Below are 16,466 nucleotides of genomic sequence, written 5' to 3'. Positions count from 1 at the left end.
ATTGATACAGCCACTATGGAGAACAGTATGGAGGTTCCTTAAAAAACTACAAATAGAACTACCATACGACCCAGCAATCCCACTACTGGGCATATACCCTGAGAAAACCATAATTCAAAAAGAGTCATGTACCAAAATGTTCATTGCAGCTCTATTTACAATAGCCAGGAAATGGAAGCAACCTAAGTGTCCCTCAACAGATGAATGGATAAAGAAGATGTGGCACATATATACGATGGAATATTACTCAGCCATAACAAGAAACAAAGTTGAGTTATTTGTAGTTATTGAGTTATTTATAGTATTTTTCAAATGTAAAACAGATAGCTAGTGGGAAGCAGCCACATAGCGCAGGGAGATCAGCTTGGTGTTTTGTGACCACCTAGAGGGGTCCGATAGGGAGGGTGAGAGGGAGACGCAAGAGAGAGGAGATATGGGTATATAAGTATACATATAGCTGATTCACTTTGTTATACAGCAGAAACTAACACACCATTGTAAAGCAATTATACTCCAATAAAGATGTTAAAAAAATAAAACTAAAGTAAAAGCCTAACTGATTTTTGAAGAGAAGCTCAATTAGAATAAAAATTCAAATTTATTACTGTAATAAAATCTGCCACCCCCCCGGAAAAAAGGATTAAGTGGAGTAGGAGGAGGAAGAAGTTAGGAAAACAGATCAAACTGTTATAACCCTGAGCCACAGCAGATGAGGTGATCTTGGAGATTATATGACAGTATAGCTGAAATAATCAGCAGTGGTCAGAGTCAATATAAATCTGAAAAGTAATCAATATTCTTATCATTTCACTTGAAATTGCACAACTGTTGGTACAAGAGCCAGAGTGACATGTGCCTGAAACTTGGAAGAGAGGGAAATGAAATGCCCTAATATGAAAAAAAATCGTTTCCAAAGGCAGACTGACAGACATTAACAATACACAAAAGAAAGAACGTGCCAACCGGAATAGAGATGTTCTCCATATAATGTGAAAAAAACACACTCAGAAGAGCACAGGGAGGCACAGGATGAGGGTGCTGGGCCAGTGCCCTTTTAATGTTACAGTTGCCATTGGTAACATCAACCCTGTCATCCCATGTGGGGAGATGGACACAGCGGGCTGTCTTTGCTGGAAGCCCTTTAAATATTCAGGCACATAGCTCACCAGCACCATCAGACTGTAACTGGCCAACTCATGCAGACTGGTATAAAGGGAAAGAATACACGACGAAAGTCAGAATGTATCTTCCAAGTGGATTGAAGCTGGATTTATCTTTTAAATGACTAAACTGCCGTTATGATATAATACAACAGTCTTGGGAATTTGGATAATGTGAAGTCATTCCTGTGAGATGGACTTTCTTTGTGGAGCTGAACATATATTTTGGAGCCTATTACATCTGAAAATAAGATCCTGGGCTGCAGTAATTTCACCAAAATAATAAAAACCACCTAATTGCAGCAGGTGGTGGGTAGCGAATTGCTCTTCCTTAAGTGATAACCTCTTGCAGCCCTGCATACCCTCCTTCTTTAAATTTGACAGGTGCAAGGTCAGAATTTAAAGCACATGCACACACACATACACAACACAAGCACCACAGTTAGACAATAACTGGGGAGGAGCCCAGGGGTTAAAAACAATCTTTTTTTAATTTCTGAGTTTAAGAAGTCCAGGCAGACAAGCATTCAGAAGCAATTATTTCCTACTTGAACTGCTGCAACTGTGGCCAAACAGAAAAATTAATGGGCATTACTGGATAATGTACAGTATTTATCCAAATTAATTAGATACCATGAATTTGAAAACAGACTTCCTGTCAGGATCACAGAACACAAATAAATCACACCACACACATTCACACAAGTAACATAAGAACTTGAGAAATATTACATTAAAAGACAGCAAAAATTTTAATATAAATGTCATACCTAATTTGTGAAAAAGCACTTGCTAAAAGCTGCATGCAAAGTTTAGGGAGGTGACAAAGCAATGGCTACATGAAAAACACAAAGACTTTGAAGATTCTGCAAAGCAGGTCATGACTAGTAATATTCACAGGTACAGTTATATCACATTTGTCTTCAAAGAGGTAAAGAGGTTGAGTTATTGACAACACCAGTTGTAGTCTTCTTTCCTGGCCTCTGATTAAAGTTTGACCCTTTTCCTTTTGAAAACATGTTGGTGCTCACTTTCTTCACATCCTGGATTTAACTGTCAATAAATTCTCATTCACAAATCACTCCTAGAGCTTTTCAACATCCCTTCAGATACCTTCTTAAAACAATTATAATGATGGATGAAATGATATGATGGTTGGGAGTAATGAGGGTGGCAAGGGAGGGGGAGGATACAGATGAAACAAGACCAGCCATGAGTTGATAATTGTTGGAGCTGGGAAATGGGCACATTCGGGTTGACTGTGCTATGTCTGAAATGTTCCATAATGAAAATTTCTAAAAATAAAACCTCCATTACTGTTATATCATGTACCTTGTGACAATATTGTTTCGCTGAAGAGCACATAAATTAGGCTAAAGTCAGAAGACATTATGCTCCTCATTGGCTCATTTATAATTGAAACTTAATCTACAATCCTAAATAGCACTTTGAGGTAATTTACCTAAAGACATGTATAATGACACAGGCCTTTTTCTAAATATTCTCACTTATATTATTATGTCAGGAAATAACAACCATCGTGGCAACTACAGTTATTCTTATTTCAACTGAAGTTTAGTTATAAGCTTCTTGGCAATTGAGGTATAAAGAGAAATACAGTGAGTAATAAAATTCATATTCTGATAAAAGAAAATATGAAATTGATTGTTTCCTGATATTAAATTTAAACATTCAAATGAACCTTTTTCTTACAACACAAAGGGCTCTCTATAACATAATGGACAGTGTCTTTAACATGGCTTCACAGATGAAGTGTTCCTCATATTCCTTGAGTCGATTCTTCCTATACGCTAAGGGCTTTCACACTTGGTTCAGTGAGGGAAGGCAACTCTGCTGGGGTCTAGGGTACGGTAGTCCAGATATGTAGGTCTTTGAAATTGACTAGCAAGTTAGAATCAGGGATACACAATCTATAGAAGTAAATGGAAAGTATGTCCATATTTCTTGAAAAGACTTCTCTTAGCAGGACTTATGGCAGTGGCCTAATTTAAGTCAGATTAGAATTATACTTTCTGGTGAGAATCCACACTGTGAATTACAGAAAGGTTCAGATGCTTTGGGTTTGAGCATGCAGGTTTTGAGATGAACTTCCAGTTTTATATATATACACACACATACACATTAACATAATATTAAAGCTTTCTCACCCTGATAACTAAAATGAAAAGCATTATGGACTAGTGGTCAGGAGGTATAAGTCCCAGTTGTATTTTTACTAGTTTATGTAGCTTTGGGCAAGCAACAAACTTTCTGAGTCTTGTTTCTTCACCTAAAAACTAGGTTATTCAATTAAATGTTTCAGTTACTTGAGGCACTAATGTGAAATGCTTCTTGGATTCCTCTCATCGTTATGGAAGTGAATAAATTTCAAGGTGTCATTTAGTCAGTAAAGTTTATCTCACCTGGATTATATTCAAATTGCTGTTGCTGGTTTCAACTTCAATCAGAGCCTTACATTCCTGCACAGGGTTTTGTCTCTGCTTCCCCTTCATTTCCCAGGAAGAGGCCTATAGCAAGGTATTAACAAAAAATATACAAGGATTAGTAGCAATCAACGGTACACATTAAACCACCTTCGCTCTTTCCTTCTTCAGCCTCTAGTAACTGCTGACTTCTGTAGGATAAACAGAGGAAACTCATTTTTTTATCTTTGCCTTCAAGAAGTATGACTTAGATACGCACATGTGAAGGCTAAATAATAGAAAATAACAACAAAATAATATTATAATGCAAGTTAAGTATGAAATGTGTGGTGTAGATTATGGTGCTCAACGGTGAATCAAAGGGCTTGTAGTATTTTGCAAAGAATCTGCATGAATTACTGTCTATATACTGAATATATAGTGTCTCATATGGATATATACATTGTTCTTAAAATTTATGCAGAGGTCGCTGGGGGAAATAAGATATATATTCATTTCAAAATATCTATGATGGCTTTCTTTTATTTTATTATTTTTTAAAATAAATTTATTTATTTTATTTGTTTATTTTTGACTGCGTTGGGTCTTTGTTGCTGTGAGCAGGCTTTCTCTAGTTGGGGTGAGCAGGGGCTACTCTTCATTGCAGTGCGCAGGCTTCTCATTGCAGTGGCTTCTCTTGTTGCAGAGCACAGGCTCTAGGCGCACAGGCTTCAGTAGTTGTGGCACACAGGCTCAGTAGTTGTGGCTCGCAGGCTCTAGAGCACAGGCTCAGTAGTTGTGTGCACGGGCTTAGTTGCTCCACGGCATGTGGGATCTTCCTGGCCCAGGGCTTGAACCCATGTCCCCTGCATTGGCAGGCAGATTCTTAATCACTGTGCTACCAGGGAAGTCCCTATTATATTGTTCTTAATCAGTAGATACTGAATACTCCTAGTATCATGTGAGATGCCTGCAGTCATTTAAAAAAAATTTTTGACAGTTTCAACATATATTTTATAAAATATTGGCTATATTCCCAGTATTGTACAATATATCCTTGTAGCTTATTTTATACATAGTGGTTTGTACCTCTTAATTCCCTATACCTATATTGCCCCCCTTTCCCGTTCCCCACTGATAACCACTAGCTTGTTCTCTATATCTGTGAGTCTGTTTCTTTGTTATATTCACGTTTGTTGTATTGTTTGATTCCACATATAAGTGATATCATACAGTATTTGTCTTTCTCTGTCTGCCTTATTTCACTTAGCATAATGCCCTCAAAGTCCATCCATGTTGCTGCAAATGGCAAAATTTCATTCTTTTTTATGGTGGAGTAGTATTCCATTGTATATATATGAACCACCTCCTCTTTAGCCATTCATCTGTTGATGGGCACTTAGGTTGCTTCCATATCTTGGCAATTGTAAATAATGCTGCTATGAACATTGGGGTGACTTGTATCTTTTCAAAGTAGTGTTTTTGTTTTTTTTGAATATATATCCAGGAGTGGAACTGCTGGGTCATGGGGTAGTTCTATTTTTAGTTTTTTGAGAAACCTCCATACTGTTTTCCACAGTGAATGCACCAATTTACATTCCCACCAACAGTGTACAAGCGTTCCCTTTTCTCACCAACATTTGTTATTTGTGTCTTTTTTGATGACAGCCATTCTGAACAGGTGTAAGGTGATATCTCATTATGGTTTTGATTTGCATTTCCCTAATGATTAGTAATATTGAGCATCTTTTCATGTACCTCTTGGCTTTCTGTATGTCTACTGTGGAGAAATGTATACAGTAGTTAGATCTTCTGCCCATTTTTTGACCGGGTTGTTTGTTTTTTTGATACTGAGCTGTATAAGCTGTTTTTATATTTTGGAGATTAATTCCTTGTTGGTTGCATCATTTGCAAATATTTTCTCCCATTCTGTAGGTTGTCCTTTCATTTTGTTTACTGTTTCCTTTGCTGTGCAAAAGCTTTTAAGTTTAATTAGGTTCCATTTATTTATTTTTGCTTTTGTTTCCATTACTATAGGGGACAGATCCAAAAAAATATTGCTATGATTTATGTCAAAGAGTGTTCTGCCTATGTTTTCCTCTAGGATTTTTATAGTATCCAGCCTTACATTTAGGTCTTTAATCATTTTGAGTTTATTTTATTATCAATTACAAGGAAAAAACTGCAAAAAACAGAAACACGTGGAGGCTAAACAATATGCTACTAAACGGCTAGTGGATCACTGAAGAAATCAAAGAGGAATAAAAAAAATACCTAGAGATAAATGAAAACAAAAACACAATGATCCAAAACCTATGGGACACAGAAAAAGCAGCTCTAGGAGGGAAGTTTACAGCAATACAAGCTTACCTCGGGAAACAAGAGAGATCTCAAATAACCTGACTTTCCACCTAAGGGAACTAGAGAAAGAAGAACAAACCAACCCAAATTTAATAGAAGAAAAGAAATCATAAAGATCAGAGCAGAAATAAATGAAATAGAGACTAAAAGAAAAAAAATAGAAAAGATAAATGAAACTAAAAGCTGGTTCTTTGAAAAGATAAACAAAATTGATAAACCTTTAGCCAGACTCATCAAGAAAAAAAGGGAGAGGGCTCAAATCAAAAAGATCCGAAATGAAAAAGGAGAAATTAAATGGACACCACAGAAATACAAAGGATTATGAGACTACTACGAACAACTATATACCATTAAAATGAACAACCTAGAAAAAATGGACAAATTCTTAGAAAGGTACAATCTCCCAAGACTGAACCAGGAAGAAATAGAAAATATGAACAGACCAATTACCAGTACTGAAATTGAATCAGTAATTTTAAAAACTCCCAGCAAACAAAAGTCCAGGAACAGATGGCTTCACAGGTGAATTCTATCAAACATTTAAAGAAGAGTTAACACCTATCTTTCAAAACTATTCCAAAAAATTACAGAGGAAGGAACACTTCCAAACTCATTCTATGAGGTCAGCATCACCCTGACACCAAAACCAAAGATCTCACAAAACAAGAAAATTACAGTTCCATATCGCTGATGAACATAGATGCAAAAATCCTCAACAAAATACTAGCAAACTGAATCCAACAATAAATTAAAGGGATCATACATCATGATCAACTGGGATTTATCCCAGGGATGCAAGAATTTTCAATATCTGCAAATCAGTCAATGTGATACACCCCACATTAACAAATTGTAGGTTCCATTTATTTATTTTTGCTTTTGTTTCCATTACTATAGGGGACAGATCCAAAAAAATATTGCTATGATTTATGTCAAAGAGTGTTCTGCCTATGTTTTCCTCTAGGATTTTTATAGTATCCAGCCTTACATTTAGGTCTTTAATCATTTTGAGTTTATTTTATTATCAATTACAAGGAAAAAACTGCAAAAAACAGAAACACGTGGAGGCTAAACAATATGCTACTAAACGGCTAGTGGATCACTGAAGAAATCAAAGAGGAATAAAAAAAATACCTAGAGATAAATGAAAACAAAAACACAATGATCCAAAACCTATGGGACACAGAAAAAGCAGCTCTAGGAGGGAAGTTTACAGCAATACAAGCTTACCTCGGGAAACAAGAGAGATCTCAAATAACCTGACTTTCCACCTAAGGGAACTAGAGAAAGAAGAACAAACCAACCCAAATTTAATAGAAGAAAAGAAATCATAAAGATCAGAGCAGAAATAAATGAAATAGAGACTAAAAGAAAAAAAATAGAAAAGATAAATGAAACTAAAAGCTGGTTCTTTGAAAAGATAAACAAAATTGATAAACCTTTAGCCAGACTCATCAAGAAAAAAAGGGAGAGGACTCAAATCAATACCTATCTTTCAAAACTATTCCAAAAAATTACAGAGGAAGGAACACTTCCAAACTCATTCTATGAGGTCAGCATCACCCTGACACCAAAACCAAAGATCTCACAAAACAAGAAAATTACAGTTCCATATCGCTGATGAACATAGATGCAAAAATCCTCAACAAAATACTAGCAAACTGAATCCAACAATAAATTAAAGGGATCATACATCATGATCAACTGGGATTTATCCCAGGGATGCAAGAATTTTCAATATCTGCAAATCAGTCAATGTGATACACCCCACATTAACAAATTGAAAATTAAAAACCATATGATCATCTCAATAGATGCAGGAAAAGCTCTGGATAAAATTCAACATCCATTTATGATAAAAACTCTCCAGAAAGTGGACATAGAGGGAACATACGTCAACATAATAAAGGCCATATATGACAGACCCACAGGTAACATCCTACTCAATGGTGAAAACCTGAAAGCATTTCCTCTTAGATCAGGAACAAGACAAGGGTGCCCACTCTCACCATTTTTATTCAACATAGTTTTGGAAGTCCTAGCCACAGCAATCAGAGAAGAAAAAGAAATAAAAGGAATCCAAATTGGAAAGGAAGAAGTAAAACTCACTGTTTGCAGATGGCATGACACTATATATAGAAAATCCTAAAGACACCACCAGAAAACGACTAGAGCTCATCAATGAATTTGGTAAAGTTGCAGGATACAAAATTAATATACAGTAATCTGCTGCATTTCTATACACTAACAATGAAATATCAAAAAGAGAAATTAAGGAAACAATCCAACTTACTGTCATATCAAAAAGAATAAAATTCCTAGGAATAAATATACCTAAAGAGGCAAAAGGCCTGTACTCTGGAAACTATTAGACACTGATGAAAGAAACTGAAGATGACATAAACAAATGGAAAGATATATCGTGTTCTTGGATTAGAAGAATCAATACTGTTAAAATGACCATACTACCCAAGGCAATCTACAGATTCAATGCAATCCCTATCAAATTACCAATGGCATTTTCACAGAACTGGAACAAAAAATGTTTTAATTTGTATGGAAACACAAAAGACCCCAAATAGCCAAAACAATCTTGAGAAAGAACAAAGAGGCTAGAGGAATCATGCTCCCTGACTCCAGACTGTACTACAAAGCTACAGTAATCAAAACAGTATGGTACTGGCACAAAAACAGACACATAGATCAATGCAACAGGATAGAAAGCCCAGAAATAAACCCACGCATTTATGGTCAATTACTGACAAAGGAGGCAAGAATATACAATAGAGAAAAGACAGTCTCTTCAATGAGTGGTGCTGGGAAAACTGGACACTTACATGTAAAGGAATGAAATTAGAACATTCTCTAACAACATATACAAAAATAAACTCAAATTGATTAAAGACCTAAATGCAGTCACTTTTTGATATTGAAAAGTGTTTCTTCATACTTGAAAAGGTGAGAAACCACTGGATTTATGATACAGGGAAAGGTCTCCTTTTATTGGAATGGCTAGAGGTAGACTCAACTTCTTGAGGGCAAAAACTGTCTTATTTATCTCTGAGTCCACAGCACCCAGCCCAGAGTAAATGCTTAATAAGCGTTTGTTGAATGAAATGAATTAATCAAGGAAACTGAGGGAAAATTCAAAGGAATTAAAAGTTGCAGATGTAGGAAACAAATATATTATTTTTATTGGGAGCCCCATCTTCAGGAAATGGTGTCGGGGTGGGGAGGTTAGGATAAAAGTGGAATCTTCTGAGAAATTCAAGTATGTGATAAAACAATTCTCTAGGAAGAACAATTAATTAATTACCTGTATTAAGAGAGTTGAATTGTGGTATATATAAGGTACAACACTGGCTAATTCCAGAGCCATTTTTATCAAGATATTGGAACACATGATAAGATTTATTTGGAGTGTTTAGCCTGTCTTCCTAATTCCATCTACTTAGGCTAATATCAAAATCAATCACACTTCCTGTACTTCCTCTGTCTGGAAGTGGTAATGCCTATTGTTGTGTTAACTGGATAGGAGATTAGAATATACTGCAAATAATCCTCAAGTAATCAAAAGCCTTTTGAATTGCAGTTTAAACCTGACTAAATTCATTTTTCAAGTACTTATGAAAAATTTCACAGTCTCCTGATCTATCCACTTCACTTCCAGATTTTCTTAGTATAGACTATCTTCTGAGGTAAACTTATCTTCCCAAGAGTTGACGTACAATATGTCTTCATTTCTTTACCTTCCACTTGCTAATCAATCCATTCTAATCTGGGTTCTATTCTCTCTAGTCCAACAACAATAAAATTCTTCCTGTGATCATCCCTATTACCACTAAGTCATTAAGTCAATGGACTTTTTAGGCCTTTGCCTGGTTGAGTTAGCCTCTCAACAGAATTCAGCTTCTGACCATCTACACCCAATATCTCAACAAACAGGTCAGTGCTCCCTCCTCAAGGCAAACACACAAGAAACAAAGTATCCACTCCTCTTCACTCCACAGAATCACCCTCACCCACACCATTATTTCCCCACAGGGCCATTGCAATAGCCTTTTAACTGCTCTGCCCACATTCACTCTGCTCTCTACTAATACATCTTTCATACTCAACCAAAGCAATATTTTCTAAAGGAAAATATGATCACACCACTTCCCTGCTTAAAACCCTTCAGTGGTTTCCCATTGCTTTCAGGATAAATACAAAACCACTTATCAAAGCCTATAGGCCTGCATGGTTCTGATCACTCCCCGCCCATCTCACACCACAGCCCCCTTTTCCCCTCTGCCCCACCATAGCTTAGTTGTCTTCTTAAGTTACTTTGTATTCCATGTTCCCTCATTAGCAAATGATGTTTGCATTGATTGGAAATGCTCTTCCTCTCCTCTTACCCACTTAGCTGGAATTCAATCCTAAAAGTCATATGTCATTGCTTTTTCAGGGAAGACTTCTCTGTTCTCCAAGAGTCAAATCTCCTATTACAAGGACTCATGCTACTATTTCATAAAAATTACCACAGTAGCAGTTCACATTTGTCTGTATAATCATTGGATTGTCTGTCTCCATCACTAGACTATAAGTTCAGTGGGGGCTTGGGACCATATGTGATTTTGCTCATAGTTGAATCCCCTGTAGTGGCTGGCATACTGAATGGCACATAATAGATGATTTTATATATATACATATATATAGTCACATATACACATGTGAATCTCCATATTTAAAGTCTAAAATGTGTTATTCTAACACCTGGGCTCACTTCAACTTTGCGATCACTTGTACGTTGTTTTTGGAGCATGCAATCCACCCATAAAATAAGCCTACAAATCCCAAATCTTGAAATTCCACAGCTAATGAATGGAAATCAGGGGTTAAAGGAGATATAACTATAAAGTAATAGCAACTACTTTTTATACTATAAGCATGAAGTTTTTTAGACATAGCAAAAGTTGAGTATCTGCTGAACAGATGAATTTTTACATTCAAATATGATACATAATTCAAAGTAAAATTCTGAAGATTGTAGACAGATTCAGCTTAGCTTCTTCTATAGTCTCAAGAAAAGACTTAGGGCCAAAGTTTCAAAATTATAGGGAACTGGATTTCAAATATTTTAAGAGAATGAGCTACCCAAAAATGAAATGAGAAAGGCTGCCTTAGGAGGTAGTGAGTCTCCATCACTAAAGATTTTCAAGAATCCATACCATTTTCCAAAGATATTACAAAGATATCTCACAAATGTGTGAGATATTTCTGTAATGTAACTATTATTCAGAATAATTCCTTCTGAAAGAACCATGCCTGAAATCTTGTCTCCCACCATGCTTAACACAGTATCTTACACAGGGCTCGGTGGGTATTTGCTAATCAAATTAGTTTCTTGCTTTCAGAACCTATGGTAACTCATTTGAATATTTTCCATGTGCTCCATATTCACCCTTTAAGGGTGAATTTAATTTTTAGAAACAGTAAAAAGACATTAGAAGTCAAATTTGATTAACAAGGCAGATAAACTAGGCAATAAATTTTGGCTTATAAAAGATTTTTTAAAAGGTAGTGAGATAATATCTGTAGTCATTTAACACTGAATCTGGCACAGGGTAAATGCCCACTCAGTTGTAAGTGTTGTTACTGTTATATACTGAATCTGAGGGCAGATTCTCAAAGAGGAATTAAATAAGTGTAACCTTGTGAGAATAAAAATGTAATGATTCCTTTTAAAAGAAAGAAGCTCACTTAGATATGTGGAAATTCTAGGGTGGTACATTCATTAAAATCAAGCTCAGCACTTAGCTATATTATCAACATCACATCTCATTTTTCCAGAACTTTGACTACAGGGATAACTACTTACGTAAAATTTGGCTAAGCATTTTTGCTATAAAGCACTGAATGCAAAATCCTCAAGATTACAGGTTTATCCTATACAAATATTTCTCTCTTAAATAGAGATTAAAATCTTTATCCCACAGAGGTGTTCTTTAGGAGCCCTTCAGTGCTGATATTAGCAACCTGACTTTTGCTCCAAAAGACAGAATATAGAAAAAAAAAAAAAAAAAAGGGACCTTGTCCAGGAAACTCAGATTACAATGTGTATGCTATAATTAGAGTGCTTTAAAAATGTGAAAATGAAGCAAAACCCTTACAGAATGCTTTTCCTGGAAAACTGAATTACTATACATTTTGTGAATAAGAGAAGAAAAAGAAAAACACCTGGGATCTCTCAGCTAGTTTGACATTTTCCAGCGGGGCGGCTGGATGTCTCCACTGTTGAGGTTTCACTTTCTTCTGCATAGGCTTCTTCATAATTTTAGTCTCTGAAACATACTCTACATCAGAATCCCCCTCTCCTGTGTTACTTTTCCAGCCTCTATGGTTGACCGAAAGCTCAAAGGATGAAAGAGACTCGTGCTTCAAGTCATCACCGGAAGGCCTGATTCTCTGAATTTTCGTATTTCCCTTAAATAACAAAGAACATGCTTTTACTTTTTGGCAGCTGGCTTATTTATAATTAATTACCATTTCCCTTATGATGTTAGATGATATTTATTTCTAATAAAAATTTTAAAAATCAGAAGCTTAGAATTTTGGCAAATGTATGTTGCAAATATGTAGGCAAATGTATACAGCTGTAATGGCTCATTCAGAATTTGATTTAGCAGAGTTCGGCTGAGTCAAGAAACTTTCTGATTTTGAGGATGCAAAAGACCCCAAACTGAGAATACACCGTGCTTCCTGACTTCCTCCCCAACAAAGACTTTCTTGCTTTTGGATCCGTGGTGCATATAGGTCAGTAATCTATTCATCTAAAGTTTGGCTGGGGTTTATCAATCCCACCATTTGCCTGTTAAGAAATGTGAAGAAACAAAATTATAAAGAGTTTTCCATAATTTTTTGTGTGTGATTGTTATAACTCTAAAGGTTCGAAAAATTTTAAATTTTAGATAATAATAGACATTTGAGGAATATAATATGACATTTAGCAGAAACAAGAAACAATGTAGGAATTACATACACAACGTATTTCTAGGCAAATATATATCCATAGACAAACACACACTCTCTCTGATTTTAAATGTATAATTTTATATAATACACAAATATATATTTTTCTATGAAATATGTCTTGAAACATATTGGAAAGAATATACTGAAAAGATACAATTATAAATACATTAAAATATTTAAAATGGTCAATGTCTCCAGGCAGTAAAACAATGGGTGATTTAAATTTTCTTATTTATATTTTATTTTCTGAGTTTTTCCTAATAAACATGTATTACTCTAATAAGAAAAAAATGATGACAGTGAAAAAATATGTAACAGTGCTTCACTTTCTGAACCTATTAAACCATGATGACATTTGGCCCTTGATAAGTCTTATCCTTCACATGGGAAATGTTACAAATGGCTCAATACCACTTTAATTACTCACCTTAGGTGCTGAAGTTTGGCAGGTGGTAGTGAACTCAGTGATCCTACTTGTTGGTATAAATTGAGGCTATTATGGAAAAAGCATTAGACAAATGTAAGTAAAAATAACTTTCAATTGACATATTAAAATAATTCAATATTCTTCATTTCTTAAAGAAGTGCCAAGATCACATACTCTCACCAATCATTATTAAGGAGTCCCTTTCAGTTTAGACATAGAGCAATGATGTCTGACTGGTAGGGACTGGACAGTACAAGACAATCCAATGAAGTATTATGGATCAAATGTCTTATAAGCAATACAAGGGGCCACTGTATTAAACACTGTCTCCACAGCCCTCATCTCCCCTCTCTGGAGACCCTTTGTCTCCACTTGTAGGTCCCAGCATCTGGAATAAACCTTGACCTTCAGCAACAGCTCTGTATAGTTCAGAGCTCTGGGCCTGAGCTTCAAGGGACTTTTGAGGATAGACTGGCCTTAATTGTGTCCCTAATAACTGAGATGCTGCCTTACCCTCAGCAACCAACTCCTGCCTTGTACTCAGAGGCATAAGTAAAGAGAGAAAGCATTTGTTTTTCCTGAAAAAGAAGCACCTTCTAAGCTAATATTTTGATGTGATAATTGTTACACTAAAATGATGAGATGTTAATGAAATATTCAAAGAGAAGATAAAGAGTAATGTGGGCCCTGCACCCCAGACCCAGGGTCACTCCCCTTGGAATGAGACTCCGGTTAGGGGATCTGCTTGTACCTCCTTTTTGGTGCACCCACTTTCTTTCACTGTGCCACAGATGCCATGGTGGTATCTAGCTCAGTGTCCACGCTCTCTTGGACAGAAAATTTACCTTGCTCTTGTTAAGTGCCCTAACATCCAAACTGGAGTCCTGACTCCAGTTTGGATTGGATGTTAAGGGTTGGAGCTGCTGAAAATTTTTCCAATGTGAATGGCCTGCAAAGATGTTGAAATAGGGCCTTTTCCTCTGTCCTGAGATCCAAATGCCCCTTGGTGGCATCTTATAAGTTGTAAGTACCTTTAAGGCAACCCTTCCAAACCTGAATTATTTCACCTGTGTACCTGTACCCACCCCCAACCTGTACTTCCTCGTGCAGTCCCTCTTTTGACTAGTAACATCACCAAACACTCAGACATTCAAGTTAGGCTGTCCTGGGCTAATAATCACTCTCAGTCCACAGGTTTGCACAAGCCTCAAGTCACCTCCCTGTTTAAATGACTTTATCGTCTTTTGCTTGAACTGTTTTCTATAACCTCCTCATTTTCTTGCTTCCAGTTCACAGACTTCTCTAGACCTGTGCCACAACCCCTTTCTACACAATATTATTCACTTCATTAAAATAAGGAAGACAAGAGAGAAGAAGAGGGGGAAAAGAGAAGGGGAGGTGGAATTCTCAAACTTGGATGCATTTGCTTAGAATCACCTGGTAAGACTTTAAAAAAAAACTATTGATGCCAAGTCCTTACACCCTGACATTCTAATTCAATTATGTGGGGATGGGGCCTGGCATCGGTAGTTTTTAAAGCTCTCTGAGTGATTCTCATATGCAGTCAGGACTGAGACCACTAGCTTAGAAAACAGAGTCTCATTTCTGTAGCACCTGCCACATGGTGTGGCACACAGACCACATTCAATTCAAGTTTATTAAATGAAGCCAAACAGCACCTAGCATGACATACAAGCGGCTTTCAAACGGTTGCAACTAACTTTCTAAATTCTTCTTCTGAACCATTTTTCCCTCCATCTGACACCCCTTGTTGCCTTCATACACTAAATGCTCAGTCACATTTACTATTCCTCAGGTTCACTTTCATGTCCCCGTGCCCTTGTATCACCCATTTCCTTTGCCTGGAATGACCTTTCTGATATTCTCCAGCTGTCGAATTTCACTCATCCTTCAAGTCTCAGTTCAAGTATTACCCACTCCAAATTCCTCCTCCTATTCCCCAAGGGAAAATTAATTGCTTTATCTTCTATACTCCCCTGACATTATTTTTCTGGATGTTTATATAGATATCTCTCACTATATATACAGATTCACATGGAAAAACATATATTTTTAAAAGTGTACTTTTAAGTCTCCTTATTACTCCATTCTGTATTTGTCCGGTTCATATTCCACTAACAGATAACCACTGCTCTTATTTCTTGTTTATCTTTCCAGAGATTTGCTTATACATCATCTATAATACAAGCATATATACATAAGGTTTCCTCACTTTTCTGAGGTGGGGAAAAATAGTAGTATATTATACACACAGTCTGCATCTTTCTTTTTTACTTAAGGATATATCCTACAGATCTTTCTCTATTAGTACTTAAAAAGCTTCTTCATTCCCTTTTTACAGCTGCATTGTATTCTTTCCCCACCTCCAGTTAGTTTTGAGATATAATTGTCATACATCATTAAGTTTAAGGTAATGGTTTGGCTTACATATATTGTGAAATGATTACCACAATAAGTTTAGTTATCATCCATCATCTCATATAGATATAATAAAAAAAGAAAAAAGTTTTTCCTTGTAATGAGAACTCCTAGGATCTACTCGTTTAATAACTTTCATATATATCATACAGTGTTTGCTATAGTTAACTATGCCCAAAGGTTTCCTTGAGCTCCCTCCCTCTGACCCCTCCCTACACCTCTTCCTACCCCCATCCCATCCATGGGCAAGCACTGATCTGCTTTCTCTCAGCATAGATCATCTGCATTTTCTATAATTTTATCTTAAGTGTAATCATAAATCTTTTTCATCTGGTTTCTTTCACTAGGAAGAATTATTTTGAAATTAATCCATATTGCTTTGTGGATCAATAGTTCATTCCTTTTTATTGCTGAGTAGTATTCCACTGAATGGACATACCACAATTTGTCCTTTCATCTATTGATAGTCACTTGGGTGACTTCCAGTGTTTGGCTATTACAAACAAAACTACTATGAATCAAGACAGTATGGTAGTGGCCCAAAAACAGAAATATAGATCAATGGAACAGAATAGAAAGCCCAGAGATAAACCCATGCACATATGGTCACCTTATCTTTGATAAAGGAGGCAAGAATATACA

General features: G+C 36.1%; 1 protein-coding gene across 1 annotated transcript in view; it reads right to left on the bottom strand.

Annotated features, from left to right (window-relative positions):
- MORC1 (MORC family CW-type zinc finger 1) overlaps window positions 1–16,466 on the bottom strand; it is a 314,151-nt gene that overhangs the window by 60,111 nt on the left and 237,574 nt on the right. Inside the window, exons 21-23 of the mRNA XM_055085704.1 lie at window positions 13,386–13,451; window positions 12,164–12,409; window positions 3,584–3,688 (exon numbers count right to left, since the gene is read on the bottom strand). Of these exons, the coding sequence (XP_054941679.1) occupies window positions 3,584–3,688; window positions 12,164–12,409; window positions 13,386–13,451 (417 nt within the window). The remainder of the gene's footprint in view (window positions 1–3,583; window positions 3,689–12,163; window positions 12,410–13,385; window positions 13,452–16,466) is intronic.

This window comes from Physeter macrocephalus, chromosome 1 (genome assembly GCF_002837175.3).
Source record: "Physeter macrocephalus isolate SW-GA chromosome 1, ASM283717v5, whole genome shotgun sequence".
NCBI classification, from domain to species: Eukaryota; Metazoa; Chordata; class Mammalia; order Artiodactyla; family Physeteridae; genus Physeter; species Physeter macrocephalus.
This window is presented reverse-complemented; position numbering and strand designations above follow the sequence as displayed.